Below are 27,222 nucleotides of genomic sequence, written 5' to 3'. Positions count from 1 at the left end.
ATAAGTATGGAGAAGCTTGGCAGATTGATTATATTACACTTCCACAAACACGTCAAGGTAAGCGTTATGTACTTACAATGGTGGAAGCAACCACTGGATGGTTGGAAACATATGCCGTACCTCATGCTACAGCCCGAAATACTATCTTGGGCCTTGAAAAGCAAGTCCTTTGGCGACATGGTATGCCAGAAAGAATTGAATCAGACAATGGTACTCATTTCAAAAACAGTATTATAGACAATTGGGCCAAAGAACATGGTATTGAGTGGGTATATCATATTCCATATCATGCACCAGCCTCTGGGAAAATTGAAAGGTACAATGGTTTGCTAAAAACTACACTAAAGGCACTTGGTGGTGGAACCTTTAAAAACTGGGATTCACATTTAGCAAAAGCCACTTGGTTGGTCAACACTAGGGGATCAACCAATCGAGCCGGGCCTGCCCAATCAGAAATTCTACGGACTGTAGAAGGAGATAAAGTCCCTGTAGTACACATGAAAAACATGTTAGGAAAGGCAGTCTGGGTTGCTCCTGCCTCAGGCAAAGGCAAGCCCATTCGTGGAATTGTTTTTGCCCAGGGACCTGGCAGCACCTGGTGGGTGATGCTTAAGGATGGAGAAGTTCGGTGTGTACCTCAAGGGGATTTGAGTTTAGGTGAAAATATTCAATACTGAACTGCATGATGTGAATTGCCGTACTAACAGTATTTAATAAGTGTCTTCCAGATCAAGACAGTGACGATGAAACCAGAGCTAGCTTCTTCGAGTGGCGCCTGACAACTTCTTCGAAGTTGATGTCTTTAACCCACAAACAGTGGTCATGAGATGCACTTGCACCATTTTTCCTGCCCTGGGAGACTGTTGTGACAAAATGAACTTAATGAACTTTTCAAAGGATGGTCCACTGATTAATTACTCCTGTGTATATATATAGCAGTAGTGATTAATTAGATTGTGTTGATAGATTGTCTTGATAAGGTTTAAGTATTCAGTGAATGGCATATTATAAGGGGTGGAATGTCCTGGTTTTGTTAAAAACAAGTTTCTCTTTCAGTGAATTTTGCCTGTCAGCTAAAGCCTTCATATTAACTGCATTTTCCTGGAGAACCAGACACATGTTTTGGTAAACCTAGCAATGGAATGCAAACTTATTGATAAGCATGGATGGACATCTCGCGAGAGAGGCGACGAGAAACAAGTGACTAAGAAACTGACCAACTGTGTATAACATTCCATTCACGTGAATACTTCATATAAAAGTGGGAGATCACAAGGATCTCGTCCCTTTTTTCCCTTCTGCTTATGGCCAACCTCAGGAGAGGATCTTGCTGGTCGTCCCTGAGAAATGAGGCCTAGTGAGAGACTGAATCCAGCTCCGGTTGGCTGCAGAGACCTTGGTGGCCGGCTCTGCAGTTGCTGAGACTTTCAAGATTGTTTTTGTATATTTTGTATTATTTTCTCTATTCTTATTAGTAGCATTAGTAAAACATCTTTAATTTTTCCGACTCTCTTCTCTCTGTCCTTCTTTCCCTCCCGATCGCCTGTGCTGAGTGGAAGGGGGGAGAGGGAGGGGCAAAAGGGGGAAGTGGGGGGGGAGAGGAGGTTAACAATACATCTGCAAGGGTTTTATTGTCACCCCGCAATCTTAACCCTTGACATGAGGTTACACAGGAATGCGTCCAGGTGGGTTTTGAACGTCTCCAGAGAAGGAGACTACACAACCCACCTGGGCAGCCTGTTTCAGTGCTCTGTCACCTTCACTGAGAAGTTTCTTCTCATATTTAAGAGGAACCTCCTATGTTCCAGTTTGAACCCAGAAGGAAGCTCATCATTTCCATTAATAAATAAATGCTTCTTTAGCAGACAGAAGACACACCAGGCTATATTTGCAGGTGGTCATATTTTGGAGTCCAAATGTTGTGAGAGGCTCATGTGTGTCTAAAACTAATTCAGAAAGGTGGGACTCCTCTGTCCCTTGGGAGAACTACTCCTACTTGGCTAATATTGCCTCTAAATAGGACGGGTAGTCATCCCAGATATCACTGCTGTGGTTGGATAAAAAGGATAAAAAGCTAAGAGATCTGCTTAAACAAAAAGTGGCATTAGGGGACATTGCTTTGCAAAAAATGTTATTTGAAATAGACAGACTGTGTGTCTTTCATTTATTCTAACAAAAGAAGAAGAAAAGCTGAACACAAACTGAAACTACACTCCATGGTTGTATGAATCCACTATAACATCTTAAACTGTCTTAACGCTCTTTGTATCTACTATTGATTTAAGTACCATACATCTTCTCTCTAGTGTGCTACTTTGCAATTATTTCCATATATATACATTACCAAATGAGTTTCTCAGGCTTCTGGAAGAAAGGATTGCTAGTTTCTGCAAAAAAAGAGGCTATAAATGGCATGGTATATATTTTAATGGTGGTTTCTTGCAACTGAAAAACAAAACAAAAAAAAAAAACAAACCAAAAACAGACCTACAAACAAACAAACAAAAAAACCCCCACAAAAACGACCACCAAAACCCAAACCCAAACTTCAGTCATATTAGGCAGGCAATCTTTTTACATCTTTGAGCAAAATGCTAAAACAGTAGGTTTGTCTTCTGCTTTTAATACACCATCATTCTTTCAGTTAACTAAGTTCTACATGGTGTTTAAGTTTACTTAATAAAGGCTGTGGAAAAAGAATAAAGTACCCAATCTACTTTCACTAAAATCATTGTACAAATGCCTACTGGCTTGACTGGAAACAAGTCTGGATGCATTTCAGTTATCACTAGAAATAGAAAGCCTTGATATTTTGGTCACTGGTTCCATAACCATATCCAAGGTTACTTGAAAATACTCATATTTCTGTTGTAAGTTGTAAAAAAATCTGGAATATCACATGTTTTCCAAATTATTTTGTGTTATTTTAATGCAGCAGTTAGAAAACACTTAAATGCCAGGGGCAGCTACATGTTTTTTGGGAAGCAGGTAATGCACATTAAATTTCTGTAAAGGAGATAATAGAGGAGAAACATATTTAAATTCTACACTGAGTATAATAAAATATAAGCTTTTTACTTTTGGTAGATGAATGTATTTGTGATGAAATGGCAAACATTACTGTCATCTCTCCACCCAGAACAGGTGTGGCAGGTGCACTCCCACTGCTCCCTCCTTTTCCCACCCTGCTCCCTGAAAGCACCAGAAACTTCTAGACCAATAGACCACTATGGTCATGCTCACGTCCCTTGGTCAATAGAAAGGGGCTTTGACCAATGAAGTGCCTCAGTTGAGTTTCCAGACCACTACCATAAATGATCACAGCTCAGATTCACCTCGGGTATAAATGGAGCCCACCAGAGACCTACCATTGACTTGTTCTTTGTAGCAGTGGGTCTGCAGTGGAAAGCTCTTCTCCTTAGGTTGGGATGCCGTCTAAGGGAAGTTCCTGGAGGACTGAGACATCTTGCCTTATTGGTAAGCTATCTTCTGGGTACCCTTGAGAGTCCTCGCTTTTTGTGAGTGGGAAGATGAGCATTTTGAATCACCATTCTAGAGCTTTGGGATCCCTTGAGTCTGAATCAGCTGTGTAGTAATTGAACTCCTAACTGGTATCCAGACCTGTGGTTTATAATGTTGTCAGAGTGCTGAATAATTTTTTATAATCCCCATTTCTAGTTGGCTTTTCCACTGAATAGCTCCAGTTAGAATAAAGTCTGTTTGGAGTTTATTGCCTGCCTAAATTGATTTTTGGGGTGCCTCCATGACAGCAGGCATGAGAGCAGCAAAATCAATAACTGCAAGACTCCGCATTGCCTGCAGTGCCCCAGCAATGACTTTGGTTGTTCCTTGGCCTTCATGTCTCAACTCTCAGCTGAGACTGCCCACAAAGCACCTAGCTAAAATTACTTCTTTTTAATCAGCAGACATCTTAGACGGGTGGGTGGACAAAAAAAACCTGCCGAGTCACCAAATAAATGCCACACAAATGTCAAATGGTAATGTTGTATAATTGCTACTAATTGCCCATTGTTCTTGGTCCTCCTAGGCCACAGTGTACTTTAGGTTGACAGCAAAAAATGAACTTAAGCCCATTTGTTTACTACATGAAGTTGACAGATGTTTCTGATAGATTTCTGGAGGATGCTTTATACCACCTAGCTGATAGATGCCTTTGTTCAACTCCAACAGTCTAATGCAAGACACCATGTGAAATGCAAAACAAACAGAAGAAAGTACTTGGTAGAAGACAAAATTTGCAGTTTAACTTTTCCTGGTTAACCCTCTTTTGGAGTGTGCCTATGTTGATGCCTCAGTTAAAGCTGTTTTATAAGCAAGAGAGTAGAGTGGGTAGAAACCACACTACTGGGAAAGACACTGAACAAGCTCGTTGAATTAACTTTTTTGTATGATAATGCAGAAATGATGGAGAAAAGTAGGCAAACAGGGCATCTGTTTTTACCAGTGCTTTGAGACTACTCTGTATATGAAAATATCAAAGCAGCATCACAAATGTGAATGAAGACATACAATTCAGTTGCATGATTTGCAACACAGAAGCTGACCTCCTCCTTTAAAGAAGGTGACTTCATGGACTCCTTCTACTGACTACAGTAACAGCTGGATACCCAGTGGCAGTGCAAATCAGTCCAAATCTGACCCAGGTCAGAGTGTACGGCAAACCCAGGAAAAATAGCATTCACATCTCTAGTCTTAACTATAGAGTTGTTCTTCTTGCAGAGTACTAAAAAAGGAGTCTGAAAACTTTTCTTCAGCAGCATTGCCAGTTCTCATTTCATTTAGCATTTCTGCACCACAAATGCATGTATTACACTTTGGGAAAATCCATACTATACTTTAAGCAAAGCATGGGCCGAAAATCGCTTTCCTTGTCTTGCCCCATAACAGTTAGAAAAATCCACAGTTTGACCACAGAAAAAATTCCACTGCTGATTGATTCCTAGGTCTGTTTGGCTGATTATAATTCCCCAACCTACCCTCATGTGATTCACACGCATACATCTGCTCTAGCTTCAGCATATAATTGTTATTCCGTACAGACGACTCAGTATTTATTCAAACAAGGGTGCTCTTGTGTATTTCTCCTTTTTAGCTTCTCTAAAAAAAAGTAAGTTGGTTGCAAGACATTACATTGTATGTGCCTATAGTGTGTGGGAATAAAACCTAATTTTATTATCCTCTCAATAGTAGCAGCTGATTGCTGAGACAGAATTAAGAAAAGATAGTAAATGGAGTACTGTACATCTAGATCAGACACACAGCATTCCAGCCTTCTCTAAAACACTGTGGCTTCTTAAAAAAAATAAGATGATTTCTGTTATTTTTCCGGCATCCTTTTCCATATTATAAAACAAATATTTGCTCTCCTGAAGATCTGTTGCTACAGTACAAAAAAATCAAAGCCATGACTCCGTGATGCTGCAAGTCTTTGACTCCTATGTTATCATTTTGTCATGGGAGAAACAGAAAAGGTGCTTGTGGAATGAGCAAGTTGGTACTGCTTGGATTATCTTAATAAAAGAAGCTGAAATGAGTTTGAAAACATTTGTGCTCTGCCAGAGTCAGCTGATTTGGTTCTCAGGAGTTTGTGTGAATGGGTGTTTCATGGGTTTTTGGCTCATGTATGTATTAGAACTTTGGGAGGGTTCAATGAACCCAGATCTCAAAGCAAAAATATTTTATCTACGTTTTCTAGTTAAGATGTTTTTTAAAAGCTAAATTTAGTTTTCTGGAAAATATTTTAAAAGTAATATTAGACTCAGTTAAGTTGTTTTGTGAAAACAATCCATATATAGACTTGAAAGTCTAGGGTTGGCAGTTTAAATTTTGGTTGAAGGCATAATAAAAGTGGGGACCTACTTCTGAAAAATTTTCTAACTACAAGCATAATTCCAAATCATGTGGTATCTGGGTGTGGAATTTGAGCTATTTTTGGTGACATCAATTAGGATAAAAGCATAGCATTGTTTTTTTCCTAGATGTATAAAGATTCTCAGCAAAGGAACTAATACAGGTTTCATTCCTAAAGCCTTTGTGCTTCCTGTCACCATTTTCCACAGTACTTGCAGTCAGATCAAGAGCATTTGAAAGTGGTATTTTTGTTTTTATCTACTCATTCGCACTATAGCTCTGAACAACCATCCAGTAACTATGTCTCCCCTCAAACTCACATCCATTCAAGTACTTAAATTCCAGGTTTTGCAAGTGGAATCAAACCATCAGCTGGCACTCCTGAGACCCAGAGACTCGTTACAGTGAACTGAAAGTTTGCACAGAAAGCCACAAAAGTGGCTTTCACCTGGAGTCTTCTGCATTGTTGTCAAGTTCTGTGGTGGAAAACAGGTGAAGAGAATACATTCATTTAGTTGGAAAAACACTTGTAAAGCAATAAGAATGTTCAGCAAACTACCCGTGGATTTGATGGAGGAGCTGATAAGAGGCAGAAGAGACAGCTAACAGAAAAGGCAGAGAGGTGTCAAAGCCTGGTTAGAAGCCACAGGCCAAAAGCCTGAAGGCCTTCAGGAGAGTAGGCGTTACTTCAGTTGTCACAGTGAACAAAATATTTCACTTCCAGATAACTGATTCACACTCAGCTACAGTCAGCAGTGCCTATAAGTGCTTGTGATCTGACAGATAGGATGGGGATCTGACAGCTGTTTAACAGAATATGTAGAATACATCCATTTTTCAGTAGAATGAAACAAATGTACTAATACAAAAGTTTATACTTGTCCACCAATGTATTAGAACTCTCACAAGAAGGTAAATTGTTCAGCTGATAGGATTAAACTGTCTTTGGCCTTTCAAGTGATGCTGTCAACAAGAGCACTTTCTGATACTTTTGATTTTTTTTTTCTTTTTTTTTTAAAGATGACAAGCTAACTGATAGCAGGTTTTGGTCTTTCAAGTTGGCACAGATTGGATTAATCATCCACAGATGGAAATCTCTGTAGTTCTTGCCAGCTGCAGTAACAGCCCATTCCCAGGTGCTGGGCAGATTTTTAATGGATTTTTTTTTTGGCTGATATGCTACAATGTAACACGATAAGTTAAATTACTCATATAATTCCTGTAGGTTATCAGTTATTAGTTTTAAAATTCTGTTCCCATTTCTTGTTTCACATACGGTTTTTTGTTCAGTGCCTTGAGTAGGTGGGATACTAGATGCATATTGTTTATAGTACTGTATTCATATGAATTTAGTATTGCTTTATTATTCATGTAAATAGACTAGCTGAAGTCTCCAGATATGCTAGTGTGATATGGGGTTTTGTCTGTAATCTGTTTGCAGCTGTCAGCTCTGAGGTGGTCACAATGTTCGAGGGATTTGCAGGAGCTGTAGTGTTACTACTTCTGTAACTTTTTTTGTCTGCCTGAAAAATTCCTTCCCAAAAGCCTGCACTTGGCAATGTTCCCACATTGGTCCTCTGTACTTTAGCAAACCAAGAGTGCCTTAACTGTCTGATGGAATGCCTCTGAGATGCCTGAATACACTGCTTCCTTTGGTTTTACTGCCCCCGCAAAGATAGGGTAAGCCAAGTCTGTAAAACAAAAGGACAGCAATTGAGAGAAAGGATGAGGCATAAAACCAGGGGGAAAAATGACAAGTGGAACAACTAGAGAATGCTGTTCTAGCTGACATATTAACTGGATACCTCTGTTTGCTCCAATACTCTTACAATGAGTTCCTATTATATGCTCCAGCATTCAGAGCCAAGTACTCAGTTTCCATAGAAATAGAGTACTTTCCAGATAAGGCCTAAGATTAACTACTTAATGATTTTTCCTTACATGGTCCTATACTAATTCTCCTAGAGTCAGGCTATGTTGTTAAACTTCAAAGGCTCTTGATGGGTGTGAAGGAATCTAGCTATCTTGGGAAGTTGCCATTTCTTCCTGGTTCATGCTCAGTCAGCTGATGAACCTGTAACAGTGTAAGCAAAGATGAGGGTTCCACCTGGAATCAAGCAGTACGGGTGTCTAAAGATTATTTCTTCTTCTATTTTTATCCATTCTGACAGCCAGCTACTTCTAGCCTAAATCTAAACTACTCTTTCATTTAAAGCTACTATAATACATCCACATTAAATGTTATATATAAAACCAGGGCCACACTAACACCCACATGCAAGTAAGATTCTTGATTTTAGCATCCTGTAGTGACTGAAGATGATTTCTTACAAGTACAGATTAGCTTGGACATGACTGTGAGATGAACTAATGCTTCCCTCTAGCTTGTCAAGCTGTTCCTGTGTCAGCATCGTGAAACAATAATTACACTTTAGGAATCCCTGTCTGTATTTTGCATGGCACAATTACATGTTGTTCAGCACCAAACCTGCAAGTCTCACAGAAACCTGACTGGCAAGTATCTTCACTGCACTAATAAATTTCCAAATATTCATGAACAAAATTCTAATCAAGAATAATGATGCTACTTATCTTTTTTACTCAGTCTGCTGTTCCATATTTTGAGTTCCTTGGAGTTAATATCATATATAATCATTAGGCATCTTGTTCCTGTGTTCCCCCAAATCTCAATAAAATGGAAACCTTTGCAAATGTCCCTGTCATGTCTCATACCTGTAAAAGCACAATCACTGTCTTCTACCATCAGTGCTACTAATTTCTTTCAAAGTTTGATCCTGGCACAAAACCAAAACTCTACAACTGTAGTTACTCCAAGCATAATACTGTGAGCCAAATGAATCCATGATCTAATACTGATGACATTGGTGGATTCAGTCCAGGGACAAATGTAGCTTTAAGTTGTTTTGAAATGGAACATACTTTCACATCCCCAAACTGCAATAATATTTATTTAAAAGTTGGGGAAGTTTATGCTCTTAGGGCAGAGATAATAATATAAAATTGTTTTCTATGCAAATAAGTTGTATCCAGTAATTTTTCTAAATAACACAAATACATGCTGCATATGAGTAGTTTCTTTTATCTTTTCCTTACTATCCTCTATTTTCAAGTTCACATATTTTTCTGGTGTGTTCTAAAAGGCAAAGACAGTCTCCAATACTCTCCATTAAAAAAAAAAAAAGTTATACTTTTTCAAATCTAATTTATTGTACAAGTAGTAGCAGAACGACATTGCTGTGTTCTAGTTCTCTGCAATGCACAACTTGTTCTGATAAACCAGCAAATGTCATATTGCCTGAAGAGCTGCTTACAGTCGAATTACAAACTAAACTTTATTTACCAGAGATAATAGCCTTTTACATGCTGGCCCTGTACCACTAATATTTATGATAAAAAAACTGGACTGTGACTGCTAAAAAATGGAATCTAATGAAAATCTGCGTGATTGTTCAAAAAGCGATTAGAAAAGGCTTATCAACAAGCCTGACTGATGTTACACAGTTCAGCTTTTTATTTTTAAACTGCTGAACTCTGCTAAGCTTATACCTCTGAAATCAAGAAAAAAAATGCAGTAAATGCCAACATAAATTTAATTCTGTATCTGATGCCCTATAGAGGTCTTTATAGCTGCTATGGATTATATAAATACATTTCACTGTGTTCTTTGCATTTGGTCTAGCTTTTTTCATTGCTGGAAGCATTCACTGCACTAGCCTGGCATTATTGCCATGTAGGTTGTTCACTTAAGGAGTATCACTGGTCTTTTCACTGCCATGTCTACTTGTATGACTAAAGGAAGCAGATGTATGAATCTTTTGAATGACCGAATTCAATACTGAGTTATAGCAATCCTGCATCAGTCAGCATTGTGTCTCTGATATATAGACTTAATAATGCATAGAAAGCATATGTTTGATGATGTCCTGTGGATGAAGGTGAAGGACTTGTAAAATTTAGCAGTGGAACAGGATATGCTTCTGATAAATCAGGTCAATGCTTGAATATAAAGTATGTATAGGAGACTCCTGTCAGTCCTTTAAGACATGTTTTGCCTTAAACAAAACAACAATTTTGGAAGCTATTCTGACTCATCTTCAAAGGCTGAGGGCAAATATATGTAGTGAAGGCATAAGAAATCATTCAAAGGGAACAGGAAAGGAAATAAAACCACATAAACTAAGAAGAAACTCCAGAGTTAACCTCATCCAACCTTCTGCTCAAAGGAGAGACAATGCAGATCAAGTTGCTCAGGGACTTGTACAGTCAAGTTTTGAGTAATTCCAAGAAAAGGCACCTCTTCCAGCATTTGATCGCTATTGTAGTGATTTTTTTTAATGCTAACATTTACTTGGAATTTTCCCTATTCTAGCTTGTGTCTATTGCTCATCATCCTTCCACTGTGCACCTCTGAGAAAACAGTCTTTTTCTGTCTTCTTTACATCCTTTTATAGGTAGTTATACACACCAATAAGGTTCTCCACCTTTGCTTTATCTTCTTATGCCTGAATAAACCCGGTACCCAAAGTGTGGGACTTTGCACTAGCCTTTGCTGAAGTTAATGAGGTTCCCTTCAGCCAATTTCTCCAGCCTTCAACAGCCCTGCTCTCCCCCTTAGGATTCCTCATGTGGGATCACTTGCATACTCGCTGAAAGTGTACTCTATCCCTTCATCCAGACCGTCAATAAAGACAGTACATGTTACTGGCCACAACAACTACTGAGGGGTGCCACTGGTTACCAGTTGCCAGCTCAACTTGTCCCATTGATCACAATCCCTTGAGCCCAACACTCCAGCTGATTTCCTACCTAGCTATCCACCTAATCAGTTCTTATCATTTTGGCTTGGAGGATACTATGAGACACCACATCATCCATCATCTTCCCCTCATCCACACAGCCAGCTATCTTATTATAGAAGGCAATGTGGCTGGTCAGGCAGAATGTGTCCTTGGTATGGAAACAGCTCTACAGCCTTCCCAGGAACACAGATGAGGCCAACTAGCCAGCAGTTCTCTGGATCCTTCTCTTGTCCTTCTTGAAGATGAGTGTGTTTACCTTTTTCCAGTTAGGAAGAACCTCCCCTGATTCCCATGACTTCTAAACGTGATAGAGAGAAGCTGTGTAATGGCATAAGCTTGCTACTCTTGGAAGGGTTCTGTCTGGTCCCATGGACTTGTGTATATCCAATCAGCTTAAGTACTCCAAGGATAGCAGGACTAAGACTGTCTGCTATGGCTGATTTTCAAAGGCTGATGTTTTAATTATTTTAGACTTTTAGAACAGTAAACATCTCACACTGTGAAGAGTACCTTCCAAGTGAAAACATCAAAGCAGCCTACAATTATGAAACAACTCAGCTAAAGCTTGTTCCTGAAAATTTGTATTATTGGTTCTTACAGCACAGTAAGCTCAGAGAGAGGTATTACAGATGTGATGATGCTTAGAGAATAAGAATTTTTCTGAACTGTTTCCTGGAAAGTAAGTGAACTGCCAGATAATTTTAATTCTCCTTTAGCAAAGCTTTTACAGTCTGATTCATTTTTACTGTGAATGTAAATTCTTTTTGCAGAGGTAAATACTTATTTAGCTAGCCTGAATTATCAAGTGGTTCCAATAAAAAGCTTGAAAAGAGGTAGGAAAAGAATATTATGTCACTCCCATGTCCTTTACAGTACAGTCATGCTTTGAAGAGCCCAGAGAGCAAAGTTGCTGACTGAGAAAGAAAATACAGAAATGGCTTATTTCACCCAGAACTTAGCACCCATAATACTCATAACTTATCTCTTTTACTTTGTCTTAGTTAAAAGAACTCTGAGCATGAGAACAGACTTGTGTATATCTCTCTCCATTTTTCCTTCCCATCTCCTCTCTTAACACTGCAAGATAGTCTAATCCCTTCCATCCTACCAAGCCTTGTGTGAGCTGCTATAACACTATTCATCGACCTTTGTTCCTTCTATAGATGCATATCATAGGTATTGGTTTACTGCAACATTCTATAGTCTTAAATGGATTGACTGAGCACAGTCCTAGAAGAGGATTGTGGAATATATGCACAGTATACTTTCCTCTCTAGGTGAGTTCCCTGTATTTAACCTGTCAGGGCTTCCCCAGCTATGTCTTTACATTTTTCAGCCTAAACCTTAATACGTATATGTTTATGTTCCTTTATTTTCTGAGGGTTAACTTTAGCAACTGTATTGTGAGAATATTTGACTAGAATTTGGGGAAGCATTTACCTTCCTTGGATTTGTTTGTTTGTTTGTTTGTTTTAATTTATTCAATTGCCCCCCTTTGGTTTTGTAGTGGCTCAGCTTTTCAGTGAAAACACTGGCTACTCAAAGTTTGTAATTTCTTTTTCTTATAATTCTCTTCAGTGATAAGTGATGTCCCTCAGGATTCTGTATTGGGACCAGTACTGCTTAACATCTTCATCAATGACTTAGACAGCAGGATTAAGTGCACCTTTGGCAAGTTTGAAGATGACATCAAGCTGAGTGGTGCAGTTGATGCACCTGAGGGATGTGATGCTATCCAGAGGGACCTGGACAAGCTTGAGAAATGGCCCATGTGAACCTCATTAGGTTCAACATGGCCAAGTGCAAGGTCCTGCACCTGGGTCAGGACAACCCCTGGTATCAATACAGGCTGGGGGATGAAGGGATGGAGAGCAGCCCTGCAGTAAAGGACCTGGAAGTACTGGTGGATGAAAAGCTAGACATGAGCCAGCAACGTGTGCTTGCAGCCCAGAAGACCAACCATATCCTCAGCTGCATGAAAAAAAGTGTGGCCAGCAGGTTGAGGCAGGTGGCTCTGCCCCTCTACTTGCTCTCATGAGACCTCACCTGCAGTTCAGATCTGGAGCCCCTGCCATAAGAAGGACATGGGCCTGTTGGAGCAGATCCAGAAGAGGGCCATGAAAATTATCAGAGGGCTGGAACACCTCTCCTATGAGGAAAAGCTGAGAGAGTTGGGGCTGCTCAGCCTGGAGAAGGCTCTGGGGAGACCTTATTGTGGCCTTTAGTACTTAGAGGGGGCTTGTAAGAGAGATGGGGACCTTTTAGTAGGGCCTGTAGTGATAGGACAAGGGGTAATGGTTTTAAATTAAAAGAGGGGAGACTCAGGCTAGACATGAGGAAGAAATTTTTTACTCTGAGGGTTGTAAAACACTGGAACAGGTTGACCAGAGAGGTGGTAGATGCCCCATCCCTGGAGACATTCAAGGACAGGCTGGCTGGGGCTTTGAGCAACCTGATGTAGGCAAAGATGTCCCTGCTCATCACAGGGGGGTTGGACCAGATGACCTTTGAACATCCCTTCCAAACAAAACTATTCTATGATACCTCTCTATCTGGCCAGCACTGTCAACTTTTTCCTTTAAACAGACAGAGTGGGACATGAAGCAAAGATAAAATAGTTTTTAAAATTCCTTTTTGGTTTCATCAGTGTACAGTGGATGCATGTTCTGAATGTACCCGATCCCTGCTCTCCAGACACATGCTCCTGATGGTCTAACTGGCATGCAGAAAATGTAAGGAACAATATTCCTCTCAGAAAAGCAAACTTTTTTGAGATCCTAACACTAAAGTGGTGACTAAAGAAGTGATCTTTTATCTGAGCCCACCTGAAGAGATAGAGAAAAAAGAGGAACAAATCCCACTACGAGGCACACTTTGAGGTAAGTTTTCTATTTCTCCTATTATTCAGCTTCCATGTGTTACATTTCTCCTACTAAGCTGCTTCTCATCTCTTCCTTGCTGCTGGCTCAAACTGCTCTTCACACTCTTCCTGATTCCCCTACAGCCCATTTCTGTGTTTAATCCCCTTGGCCTCTATTCACACATGAATGTGTACCATGCACACCTAATTGAAGGGTGTCTGTAGTCCAGCACTTACACTCCCTAGATCTTTGTCATAAGAAGTTGCATGAAAATAGAAAATAAATGGTGACCTGCTGTGAAAGGCTGTTCTTGGAAAGGACTCCTCGACTTGAAGCACATTGTTATATTATTTGTGAAATACAGTTAGATCTGCTTTTTATCTTTTATCTTGTTACTCAGCAATAATTGACTGTTCAAGGCTGACACTCAGTTGTAATTATTCCCCCAGTGAAAACACAGCAACATTTTCTACAATCGCTCTCACATATCTGCAAACAGCATCTGTAACACATGATCCTTCAGCAAACAGCTGTACAAATTAGTAGGGAACATTTCTCCACAGAAAGACTTAACAAAGGTAAAGAGCATCAACATGCCTACAGATTACATGGAATATTTCAAACTTACATTAAAATAACTCATATTCAAGGTCCACTAACAAAGGGGCTGCCATGCTACTGTCTCTTGTGGCACCCAGAGATTTCCACTTACCTATTTAACCAATTCATTTTAGAGAACTAAGCATCTAGTAACATCTTGAGTGCTATGTTCACAAAGCTGCCAGGTATAAACTGAAATAACCATCAGTATAAGCCATCTCACAGCAGAAGTTCTCAGCCGGACAGTTGATTGTACTAATAAATATGTAAGGAGCCCCACCTAGTGGCAAGAGGAGTGTTTCCAACTATGATAATCTACCACGACATGAGAAGTCTTTGGAAATGTAAATATGTATACTAAACGCCCTCTACTTATTTCAGTCTTTGCTTGATTTATTTTAATCAAAGCACTAGAATCATGACCTTTCATTAAGATATCTTTATTCATTTTCAGCAACAATTTCTGAGAAAATTCAATCACTAGCTATGGAAATATGTTGTTTAATCAAGCAGACACTCTGAATTGTAAATGTTAAGTAAGAGAGTCTTGCCCAGGTGCTTTATAAACTACGATTGGCAAACGTGTCATTCGGTGCAGTAATGGTGTGAATTACTCTATGATTACAAGGCCCTGATTACTTCCTGACAAGTTTGGGTTGACAAATACTTATTTAACACCAAAAGACAGTTATTTTGATAATAAATAAATACAAAACTTTGAATAAAAATGTTTTAATAACATTTATTTTCTTCATAATGTTATTGGAGTCTGATACAATAAGCATCTTAGCGAAAACAAAAAAAAGCTCAACATTTTTATTTTAAGCTTGCTAGGCTTTCATTTGTAAGTAACTGTTTTTTCCATTTTTCCTTTTTTTGTCTTACCTTCTCTAGTCTTTCTAGAAAAACTGTGGCCTGTTTCACAGCTCCCAGCTTCTCTAACAATCTCTGTATTAAAAGTAGTCTAGCCTGAGTGCACAGAATTGATGTATTTCTAAATCAAAGATTCTCAAACTGTGGAGAATAAACATATTTAAATGGCAATGCTCCTTGGGAGATAAGAGGAGGGCAATGGTGGGGCAAATGCCAGAGGAGTTGCACTTGAGGCCAAAGGCTGTCAGGCTCCAACAGAGGAAAACAGCAGCTCTGAACAAAAGCAGAGGAAGCACATCTGATAGAAATGACCGCATTAGGATGTTGCTTCTCAACAAGAGCTTGCTGACAAGGCCAGATCAGTTCAGCATCTCTTTGCTCCTGCTCTGGGTGTATTTGCCCCCTTCCCTTCTCATCTTTGTTCTTGTTTCTGTTTGAAATACTTCCTCCTGAAGACACTTTTCATTCCACTTGTAGTGGCTCCACAGCAAAGTGTTTCTCCTTCCCCAACTGCAAACGTGCTTCATGGTAGTACTACCCTCCCCACGCTCAGTTTAAGAAATGCTGCATGAGAAATTTCCAGCTGGAGTTGGGCTAGAGATGTAGAACATACCTTGGAATGTTGAATAAAAAAAATTTGAGACTTTAGCTAAACAAACTGGCTGACTGAATTATGCATGATATATCCTGAGTTAGGTACAGGAAGGACAAACTTCAGAGACTAAATTACTATGTTCTGTCTTGGTATTAAAGATTTAAGAAAAAATGTAGATAGCTTTATTTTCAGTATTATTTCTATATGTCTTTAATCCTGTTTCCCAAAAGTAATAAAGGTCCCCCCTGCTTCACAGAATCGCAATTTAAGAAGTCTTATCCTTCTGTATCACAAACCTAGACTCTAAACTCCTAATTCCTGTACTTCTTGTTTAGTCATGTGGCTGTACTATTCTGCATGTAGGAACAGAAACATCTTCAGTGCAGAAAGCAAATATCAGTGAGTTTCTGGAAGCCACTGCTTGGTACAGTACAAGGGAGCTAGTGGGCAGAAAATTAGACCAGAGAGAGGTTGTGGCTGGGGCGGGCGGGAAGTGCCAGGCTCAAACTGGGAATCAATCGAGTACCTACTGCTGGAAGCAGATACTGGCACCATGTAGGATCCATGCTCACATAACCATCTCCATGCTTACACTAAGTCCATCTACCAGCAGAGTTATAAATTTACAAAACTGGGCAGTGGCTGATAACAATCAAAACACAGCTTTCTAACCAGTACAATTATTTTTCTCAGGATGAAATACAGCAGTCAGCAGCACGATGCCTAATGTCTGCCCAGATCTCACAGTAGGTATTAAAGTCTCTTTTGAAGGATTTGGCTTTAGTGACACCCAACATGTTCTTACTAGACTCTTCATGTTCCTGCAGCATATGAAAAACTTAATTCATACTACTACCCTATAGTTTTGTTGCACCTAGTGAGATTCTTAATGTAGTCTAGATTTTATAGCTTTCACATTGCCATGATTTTTCCCCTTTTCTGATTTTCAGCTACCTATCAGTAAATCGGAAATATTTTTGCCTTTGCCTATTATAGATTTTGTGTCTACCTAAGTGGATGCCATATTGTTGCTTTGTGCAGGTGGAAAATCACGCTCCAAATTAATAGAAGACAAAATCAATCAAAGCTATGTAATCATTAAAAATAAACTTCCCTAAACACATTCTTTCCTTTCTTTCCATTCCTCGATACTGAATTTTAAGCAGGTAATGCTTTAATGCTAAGTTTTTGTATTTACTGACCTCTAGTTTTTTTTCTTTTTTTTCCACTCACTAAAAAAGTTGGTAACATCAGTTACCAGAACAGGGTTTTAAAATGTAAACCCAAACAGCAATGCTAACTAGGAGACGTAATTCTACATGTATATTAGGCTTTGAGAAAAGTGACAAAGTGATAAATCTTTTGTTTAGTCCTGTTTTAAATATAAACTCAGACACGGGGTCTTCATCTGTTCACCTAATCTCTGCCCTGTTCCTATAAATGTACCTTTTGGTGTGCAATGGCTCTTCTGGGGACAAAACCAGATGCACAGTTAGGAATGAAGAAAAAAAAATTACAAGGAATAGCACAAACAGAGAACATACACGTAAGGTTTAGAACACTAATATACCATGAAATTTTGGAAATGCTGCTATAATATAAAGTAGAATAAACCAGCATTTGGCTTTTGCACTCTAAAGTTTCAGCCATTCTACTCAATAAAAATATTTTATATTAAGCTCTCAAAGTATTCCTAAGAATGGGATAAAATACATAAAATTCCTCAGTCACAAACAGCTTTATCAAGGGAAACATACGTTTCAGGAATTCTGTTTAAGTATGACTTTTAATGTTACTTCAAAAGCTTTCACAGGTGCATTTGAATTCCCAATGATCATAATCTGTAGTCTGACACTTGCTAGATTCAGCTATAGGCCTGTGTCAAAGTTTGGCATCTCTGCTAGGAAAAAATCCGAAAAATCTTAAAGATACTGAGAAGGTCTATGTGGTACTTTGTAGCTGTGTGTGGAAAAACTGGAAATGTTAGTTACAGTGGTAATATGCATGAAAATGGGTCATGAAAGTACAAAATCATTAGGAGTTACTTTTAAGAACTCTGGAATGGTGAAAGAAACACCAGAAGGTCAGAGACTGAAATAGTGTCAATCCTGTAAAGAGAAGCTGTGAAAGACTGAAGTTTAAACCTTAAACTTCAATTATCTATTGATGATTTAAATGTTTTTTTTTCTAGTTCTAATACTTGAACGGTAAAAAGGACTAACAGTCACACCATTCTGATTTTTTAGCCTGTTGAAAGAAGAGATAATGCTACTTTATTAATTTTTAAGTAAAGCTGTTGATATATCTTCAAGTACCATCTTTACATGCATGTGATGACACGTCTAGACACTTCTCTAGACACATCAGCATGGCTCCCTCGTCTCTTATGCAGACCCAGGTGGATGCTGCTACATATCCTGACACTCCTACATCCCCATCAGTCTGTCTTCCCATGACCTCCTTGGCTGGAAAGGCTTCTCAGGTTCTGCAGTGAGCTACAAGGCGAGGCAACCCTATAGGAAAAAAACAAAAAACAACAAAACGACAACAAAAAAAAAGTGCTTCCTTTTGGTAGGATTAATTTGCTGCTGGTTTAGGAGCCAGAAGGGACCAAGTAAATGTCAAAGTGATAAATCTGCCCCCACAGGGGCAGAAAGAAAAAGCTGGGAAGGAGCTGGGCATGGGAAGCTGGGCTGGGCCATGCCAGCGCTGGGGCTAGGGTGTGCTGCGAGCTGCCACAGAAGAGCTCCTAGTCAAAATGAAGGCACATTGAGGAGCCTGAGATCCCATCCTGTGGTCAGCAGAGTGTTACAGAATCACAGAATGTCCTGAGTTGAAAGGGGCATACAAGGATCAAGTCCAACTCCTGTCACTGCATATGACAACCCCACAATTCACACCATGTGTTTGAGGGTGTTGTCCAGTCTCTTCTTGAACACTGTCAGGCTTGGGGCCGTGATATCTCCCTGGGGAGCCTGTTCCAGTGCTCCACCACCCTCTGGGTGAAGAACCTTTTCCTCATGTCCAACCTAAACCTCCCCTGGCACATCTTCCTGCCGTTTCCTTGGGTTCTGTCACTGGTCGCCAGGGAGAAGAGATCAGTGCCTGCCCCTCCTCCTCCCCTTGTGGGGAAGCTGTAGCCGCCATGAGGTCTCCCCTCAGTCTCCTCCAGGCTGAACAAACCAAGTGACTTTAGCTGCTCCTCATACGGCTTCCTCTCCAGTCCCTTCACCAACTTTGTAGCCCTCTTCTGGACACTCTCGAGTAGCTTTATATCTTTTTCATCCTGCGTTTCCCAGAACTGCACACAGTGCTCCAGTTGATGCCGCACCAGTGCAGAGCAGAACGGGGCAATCACCTCCCTGGCCCGTCTGGCAATGCTGTGCTTGATGCACCCAGGACACGGTTGGCTCTCTTGGCTGCCAGCACACACTGTTGGCCCATGTTATCCCTTCAGGAAGGCGGAAGAGGGACAAGAGAGCGCGGTTACCCCACCGGCAGGGCAGGCCGCGGCAGCAGAGCTCGCTGCCAGGCGCCCAGCACCAGCCGGCTGAACCGCGGGGGTACAGAGGGGGCAAGGCGGGGCGGGCTGCCTCCTGACGTAGCTTCCGCTCCCAAGCGTTTCCGTGCCGTCATTTCCTCCCCCGCCGCCGCGATCGCCGTTTCCTGCCCGGCCGGCGGGGACTTGTGTCTGTTCCCAGGCTCCGTGCGTGCCGCGTCCCCGCCGCCGCCATGGCCATGAGGCAAACCCCGCTGACCTGCTCCGGGCACACGCGGCCCGTGGTGGACTTGGCCTTCAGCGGCGTCACCCCCTACGGCTATTTCCTCATCAGCGCCTGCAAGGGTGAGCGGGGACGGGAGGCGGCAGCAGCTGCGTCCGTGCGGTCGGTCCCTTTGTTGTGCTCTGCCCGGCGGAGCTGCCCTCGCCCCCGATGGGGTTGTGGGGAGCGCGGGTGGGCCGGGCTGCTCCTCCGCCCCGCCGCTCGTAGGCCGCGCGTCGCTTTCCGAGGGGGTGTTGCTGGGCGGGAGCGGGGCGGTTGTATTGGGGTGCCGTGTTCGTCCCGCGAAACGCTGGTACTTGTCGGGTCATACTGGCCGGGTGAAAAAGGGGGCGGACAGCTGATTGCCGTGGTGCTTAATTACTAGTTTGGCCTTGGGGGGGTGTCCAAGACCGCCTTTGGACCCAAACTGGGGGCGGGGGAGGAAGCCTTGAAAATATTTATTTCTAAAACTGGCCATTTCTACCGCCTGTGCTTATTTGCTGTGGATGTTAAAGTGAGATTCCGTTTAACCAGGGCAGTAGCCTGGCTGGACATAGAATGGTGGCATCTCTGCCCTTTCCCATGCGAGCTCTTATTGCGTGAATAGCCTTTCCCCTTCATCCATGTGTATGTTGATATTTTATGTATATATTCATAAGTTTAAAAGAATGTCTTGGAGTGCTTCCGGTTCAGTTCTACATCTTCTTGTGTGAACAACTTTTTGCTAGCCTTCCAGAACAAAATACTCATAGGAAAGGCTTTCTCTTTTATTTTTACAACATTTCTGTATGTGTCTGATTACAAAGACAAGACTTATTTCTGAGTGCTATTAGATTGAAAATGTTCCAAAGGAAAAAAAAAACCCAAACCAACATGTCCTGCCTGAAGAAAATGTGAGTAAAAATTAAACCTAAACATACTGCTCCTTTCTGTCTCCCTTCTTCCTTAACGCAAACCTAAAGAAAACTTTTTGTCTCATTTGGAGTAGTGTTTTAATGTCTATACAGTTTTAGATGCAGGTATGTCTGCATATCTAAGCTCTTCAGCTAAACTCTTTTGTGAAGAGCAGCTTCATAAAGTATGTGATATTTCCACATGCTGTTGCAAGGGAATTTTTTTTTTTTTTTTTTTAAAAAAAAAACAGCTTCTTTTTTTTATCATGTAACCTGAATATTGGTTTTGTTTTTGTGAAGATGGTAAGCCTATGCTGCGTCAGGGTGACACAGGAGACTGGATTGGCACATTCCTAGGTCATAAAGGTGCTGTTTGGGGTGCCACTTTGAACACGGATGCCACTAAAGCAGCTACAGCAGCAGCAGATTTTACAGCGTAAGTGATTAACTGTCTTTGAAGTCTGTATTTTAATTTTAGTCTATAGTGGTCTTTGGTGAGATATAGCTGTAGTAAATTACTGATTTGTGTATTTCTCTGTAGTAATTGTTAGCTTGTATGTGGCTAGCCAAATTAGAGCCTAGACTTCTAAGTTCTTGAAAGCAGCTACAGTTAATTCTGTCATGGTGAACAACTATGGTTGCTTCTTGATAAAAATACTTAATTACCATACTGGTTTGCTAGAATAATATTTGTATGTGGCTCTAATATCTGGCACTGTACTTGTAACAGAGTTGAGTGATTTTTATTTTGCTTCCACTGCTTATCCTCTTTTTATTGCAAGAAAACTCGTATGAAAATTCTAGTGAATTATTTATTTGATTTTGTTGTTGTTGTTTGTGCTGTTTGCAGTATATTTAATATTCGACAAGTTGAATCCTCTTAGTAGAGGGAAATCTCTATTAAGTTGCAAAGAACTGCCTGTGTCTTAAAACTAAATGCTAATTAGTCTGTGTTATTCTGAAGAAGAGGATAAAGGAAAATGGTGGGATAATACAGGAAAACAAACAAACAAACAACACTTTAGTAAAAGCATATAAAGTATTCTCATCGACTAACTGGGTTATAACATAAAGGTGTAGCATTTATGATAAAATGCGATGGTGGTGTCAGGAAAGATTGCTTGCAAACTAGTCTGACTGTTCAGGTTGATTTGTCTTGGTGCTACTACAATATAAATGTTTTCTCTTCCCATTTAGCAAAGTGTGGGATGCTGTGTCAGGTGATGAACTAATCACATTGGCTCACAAACACATTGTCAAAAGTGTGGATTTTACACAGGTATGAAAAAGCTTTACACTTCATTCACAAGTAAGCTCTTGAGCATGTTTTGCTGTTACTTTTCTGCTTTTTATGTGTGTATCTTAACACGCAAGTAACTTACAATCTTTAAGATGATAAATGCAATAAGCATGTTAGAGGCTGTCTGAGAGAAAGAGCTGTTATTTTAAGACTCACAGATGAAGACTGGTATTTTGATTCAAAATAGAGTTGACCCTTTATAACTTCTGTTTCAGGATAGCAATTATCTGTTAACAGGTGGACAAGATAAACTGTTGCGTATCTATGACTTGAGCAAGCCAGAAGCAGGTGAGTCTGCTTTTAGAAATGATTCTTGTTTTCTGGAGTTAAATTAAAATTCTGAAATTAAGAGCAACTTTCTGTTTAGAATCACAGAAGATGAAGTTGAGGATTGTTTTACAAGTGCAGTGTCTATAACCTTTTGCTCTTGTAGGATAATCTGTATGTTTAAAGTTTATGCTTTTGACAAGTGAATTAGGCTTTATCTGTAATGGACTTCAAAGATAGCATATTTCAATTAAATGCAGCTTTATTAGGAATAGGTCTAGTTAATTAAAATTTAGTCATCTGAAAGAAAAAAGATGCCACATATCTAAGTGTGTTTAAATTCATGTCCATACTGAATGACTGATGATTGATATGAAGCTAGAGAACCTTGATTTTTCAACTAGTGAAGCTTTTTAAATTTAGGGAATCAGGTATCCAGTTTACATTTATCTTGGTCCTGGAATAAGATGACAAATTCACAAGTGCTTGAAGTAATTTTACAGTTTCTAGTAAATGGAAATCATAGAGCTTAAGAAAGCTCCCAACTGCGCATGATATTATTTCATTTTCTTACATATATTAAAACATTTGGCTTTATTTTAAGAACCTGATGTTGTCAGCGGACATACTTCTGGCATTAAAAAGGCTTTATGGAGCAGTGATGACAAACAGATTCTTTCAGCTGACGATAAAACTGTCCGGTAAGAAAAAGTAACTTTCAGTTTTCTGAGAATTTCACTTTTATTTATTGTTATAATCTATGTGAGAAGATAGTTATGATTTTTGGTAAAGAGTATAAGTAACAGAGGTTATTTGATCCTAGATTATTATAGCTGCATGCCTAATACAGTTCTCTTCTGCTGTTAGAGACATAACTTTTGTAATAATTCTAATTTACCCCATAAACATGTCGTCCCTGATAAGAACAGGTGGTCTTTGAGAAACTGCATAGTAGAATAAATTTATGCCTTTAATATTTATAGAGATGAATTTATAGAATAAGGTCTTGTGATTACATGTTGTGCTGAGGTATTGTTGCCTTGTCTTCTGCAATCCAGCCTTGAAATATGCACAAGGCATGGACTAGCCAGGGACTGGGATAGACGACTGGGAAAAGTATCTGGAATCAATGCCCTGTTGATAGACATAGCCCTCTTTCTCTGCCATGCTGATAAGTTCCGTGGGCTTCACTGTTTTTATAAGATGGCTCATACACTTACTGTTAAAGTGTTTTGTTTGCTTCATGCCCAATTGGTAGATGTGCTGAAACCTAGACAATGTGGCTGTTGGGGAGATGAATTGACAAAACTCAGACTAAGCTGTCGAGAAAGGACGGCTGATGTGCCTTCCTGCTTCTTCAGCTTTTTGGTTGATATGACAAGTGTCATCTCATGACTTGCTGTCTCATCATTCTTGTATTTACAGACAAAGGGGAGAGAAATAGAACGGTCTTTTCTGTTTTGTGAAAGGAAGGATGGGAAGCTGCTGGTGCAGTTTCCCTATAGCCTTCTTTTCAGCTCCTGTTCTTTTCGTTTTCCTCATGTTCAAGAAAGGCAAGAACCTATTCTTGTTTGTCTTCTCTGAATTGTAGAAACAGAAATGCAACAGTCAGCTAATGAATGACGATTCTTACTTGTCATAGCAAAACAATTTTCCTTCTGTTTAGATACCCCTTGCACCTCTACATAGAAAACTATATTATCTTAAATGAAGATAAGATAAATGAAGTTTTTGGCATTAGTACGTCTTTACCTTGTGAGGCAAAAAGGCAGAACAGGATCTTTAAGCCTTACTTCTAGAACTTATTACAAGATTTTTAATATCTAAGGGAATCCCTGAGTAGTTAAAATGTTGCATCAACCAGTTAATGTTGTTGCATTAAGCTTCAAAAGTAGCAGTATTTTAAAGGAAGTGTGTCTTCATTCTCAGCTATGCAAAGTTTTATGGTAAGAATGCCACTGAAAATCTGAAGTACCTGTGGAATCAAACCATGTTCTTTGTTATGTGGCTATTTTTATCTAAATCTTGTCATGTATGGGAGGTGACAACTGTTTGATTTGCTGAAGTAATGTGAGTCTTTCTTGCCATTTTGTTTCCTCTTAAGCCTCTGGGACCGGAGTACCATGACCGAAGTGAAGGCACTAAATGTTGCCATGTCAGTGAGCAGCATGGAGTATGTTCCAGAAGGACAGATACTTGTGATAACCTATGGGAAGACTATCGCTTTTCATAGTGCAGAAACGTGAGTCCAAAACACAGAATTTTCACAGGTTGAGTAAGGGGCTTGGTTGTGTGTCAAAACTGACTGTACAAGGCCAAAATCAACAAGTTGTGAGAACTGGCATTAGTGGACATCTTTGCTTGCCATTTGTCAGAGGTGGAGTGTAAAACAACTACCTTTTTCTAAAATAGTGAACCCTAACTATGTATAAGATGCTAGACTGTAAAGGTTCCGTGCCATTTTCGTATTTCATATTAATTGTAATTGTGGTTAAATAAGTTTCAGCCAGGGTTCTGTTCAGTGCTTTTCAGAGAACTGATTATTTTTATATCTCTGATACTTCAAGAAAGCAAGTTAACACACTTAAGCATATTATAGACAGTAGTTAAGTAGTTCTGAATGTGCAAGCTTTTTGTTTTGCTTATTCTGAACTAATTTCTGACTTGGTGAGTGTGATTTGCAATTATCAAAACTTGTTTCAGAAACTGTGTGGGTGTCTTCTGGTTTTCTTAAAAGCAGTTGTGACTAGTAGAATCAGTTTCTTTGTTCTCAGTTTTGTTTTTTTTTAATGAACTTTGTTAACAAACTTTTCCCTCTCAGTCTAGAGCAAATTAAATCATTTGAGGCACCTGCTACAATCAATTCTGCATCACTTCACCCCGCAAAAGAATGTTTGGTTGCAGGTGGTGAAGATTTTAAACTCTATAAATATGACTATAATACGGGAGAAGAATTAGGTATGTTTTTCTTCCATAATAAAAATTAGTTCTGAAATGGGTATTAGATTATTGAAATAATGACTAATAAATTAAAATGTTGTACTCAAATAAGGTCTTAGAATAGCATGCTGTGCAAGAGAATGAAAAGGTATATTATCAGTTCAGCATTTTTTCCTGTTGCAGTATACCTAATGTTATGCTTCTAGAACTAATTAAAGCCTCCATCAAACAGCACTTTGCACCTATTTAAAAAACAGAAAGTCATTCTGTATTGCCGCAATAGCAAGTTGTATGTTAACTGAAGTGTCATACTACAGCATTCATCAGATATGTCTAATGAGTTGCAGCTACTTGCTTTTATGAAAAATGTGATGTTTGTGTTCTTTCCCATGTTGGCCAAATGTATTTCAAAAAACAAGTGTATTTTTAAGTTTGTCTGTGGATACGTGGATACTATCCTCATTTAAAATTTTATATTGTGGAGTGAGTGGTTGAAGGAACAAAGCATGCGTACTCCATGCTACTGGCTTGCTTTGTAGTTTGGCCTGGAGCAAATAGGCACCTGTTTTCTTGCAGTTAATAAAACATTAATATGTTACCTAAATTTGAGATTGCTGAGATACCAATAGAAGCTTTGTTTTGCATCAGAAGTTAAATACTGAGTAGGTGCCCCCCATCAGTATTTTTTGTCATCTTCAGATCAATTTTTACCAGTGAATTTCAGTTGTTGACTGAAATTTGAAATTAATGGTCTTGATATATTCTTTTATAGAATCTTACAAAGGACACTTCGGTCCCATTCACTGTGTGAGGTTTAGCCCTGATGGGGAGTTATATGCAAGTGGCTCTGAGGATGGTACACTAAGGCTGTGGCAGACAACAGTAGGGAAAACCTATGGTCTTTGGAAGTGTGTAGTTCCTGGTAAGTATGTGCTTGTTCCTGGTGAAACTTGGCTGCTTTGCCTGCTCTTTTTAAGTAGTATCTGTCATACATGCTAAACATCATCTGTATTTCATATACTAACGTTACTGTCTTCCGAGGGTCTCTGTATCCACTCAAAGTCTGTTAGATTTAAGGATTTACTTTTGTATCCATCATTTAAGCAATTAACTTCAAACCTATAAGCTTGTTGAATGTAGACACTTTGTGGATAGTTAAGAAAATAGTCTGATGTATTTTTATGTTACAGAGGAAGAAATGAAAAACACCACTTTTATAAATTGTAAGGATATAAGAATCTCTAGAAAAAGTGTGAATTATAGGTTTATTTTATATTGTACTTAGGTTGTGTAGATTTGGGGGTGGTGGGTGAAAGCAATGTCTAGAAGACTGCGAGTGAGTATCCATTAATAGCATACCTTACCCAAGTCTCCTCAACACTAAATTCAGTGGAAATTTTTTTTTTTTCTATTGAGGTGGGTGAGGGGAACTGAAGGTACTGACTGTTGTGGTTGTTTTTTGTTTTTTTTTTTTCTCCCTCCTCTACAGAAGAGGAGAATGCAGAAGCAGCAAAAGCACGGACCACCCTTCCAGGAACTGCAGAGGAGGAAATAGGTAATGCACTGAACTGCCAGCTTCAACTCAGCTGAGCATTAAAAGATCAGCAGAAATGGTAGCATTCTTTAGTATGGACGAGGTGGTTTTCCCCAAGTACCTTCTGGCATTTTTCACTCTTCTGAAAAGATCTTTGAATGCATTTCCCTGAAAATGACCATGTGGTGTCAGACTAGTGACTAGAGCTGAACAGATGGCATAGAATAATTGGATCAGGTTAAATGGGAAAACAAACTGACCTGGTCTTTAAGCAATCTCTGCAACATGCTTTTGGTTTATATGTCTAAGGTGAAGTTAAATAACACCCTTTTTATTTAATTGCAGAAGATCTTGCCTCTGAAAACTCAGATTCAGTGTACAGCTCAACTCCTGAAGTTAAGGCCTGATAATTGCAACTGTTACGCAGCATATGGACATACAAGACTAAATCAAGTGAACAGTGATGAACAGCAGCCTTCCAGAGTGCGCTCTCTACGTAAGGCAAAGATGGGCAGTAATTGATGAGAATGTGGTGGAACTGGCTAGGTGTTGTCTGTTTAAGAACTGACTATCCAAAAAAAAAAAAAAAAAAAAGACAAGTAGTAGAGTTTTGCTATCTTTTTAGCATAACTGCCTCATGTCTTTTCAAAGAAGTGTACAAGCCAAGATCCAGTCTCTCCAATTTCAGTTAGACTCATTGTAGTGTGTTTTCTTTATTAGAGAGAAGAGATGCAATGGCTTTTACCTTTTTTTTTTTTTTTCCTTGAAAGTTGGAAAATGTGGCCTCAGTTGAAAAGATGGGATTATGTACTACAAGTATTTGGTTCGGGTTCTGTTTCATTGTACACTGCTTCTGAATGTTTAACTGTTTTTAGTTGTCAAAATAAAATGCCTCTCAAAACTTGTA

At 39.6% G+C, this 27,222-nt stretch overlaps 1 protein-coding gene across 1 annotated transcript; it reads left to right on the top strand.

Moving 5' to 3' along the window:
• The first annotated feature begins 19,328 nt into the window (after positions 1-19,328).
• STRAP (serine/threonine kinase receptor associated protein) lies at positions 19,329-27,222 on the top strand. Its single transcript, XM_082069772.1, has 10 exons — positions 19,329-19,464; positions 20,575-20,710; positions 21,472-21,553; positions 21,790-21,862; positions 22,446-22,542; positions 23,946-24,083; positions 24,663-24,799; positions 25,554-25,703; positions 26,271-26,336; positions 26,661-27,222. The coding sequence occupies exons 1-10, from the start codon at positions 19,353-19,355 to the stop codon at positions 26,720-26,722; spliced, it is 1,053 nt and encodes a 350-aa protein (XP_081925898.1). The 5' UTR covers positions 19,329-19,352; the 3' UTR covers positions 26,723-27,222.

The sequence above is a fragment of the Streptopelia decaocto genome (genome assembly GCF_964273445.1).
Source record: "Streptopelia decaocto genome assembly, chromosome: 1".
Lineage (NCBI taxonomy): Eukaryota > Metazoa > Chordata > Aves > Columbiformes > Columbidae > Streptopelia > Streptopelia decaocto.
This window is presented reverse-complemented; position numbering and strand designations above follow the sequence as displayed.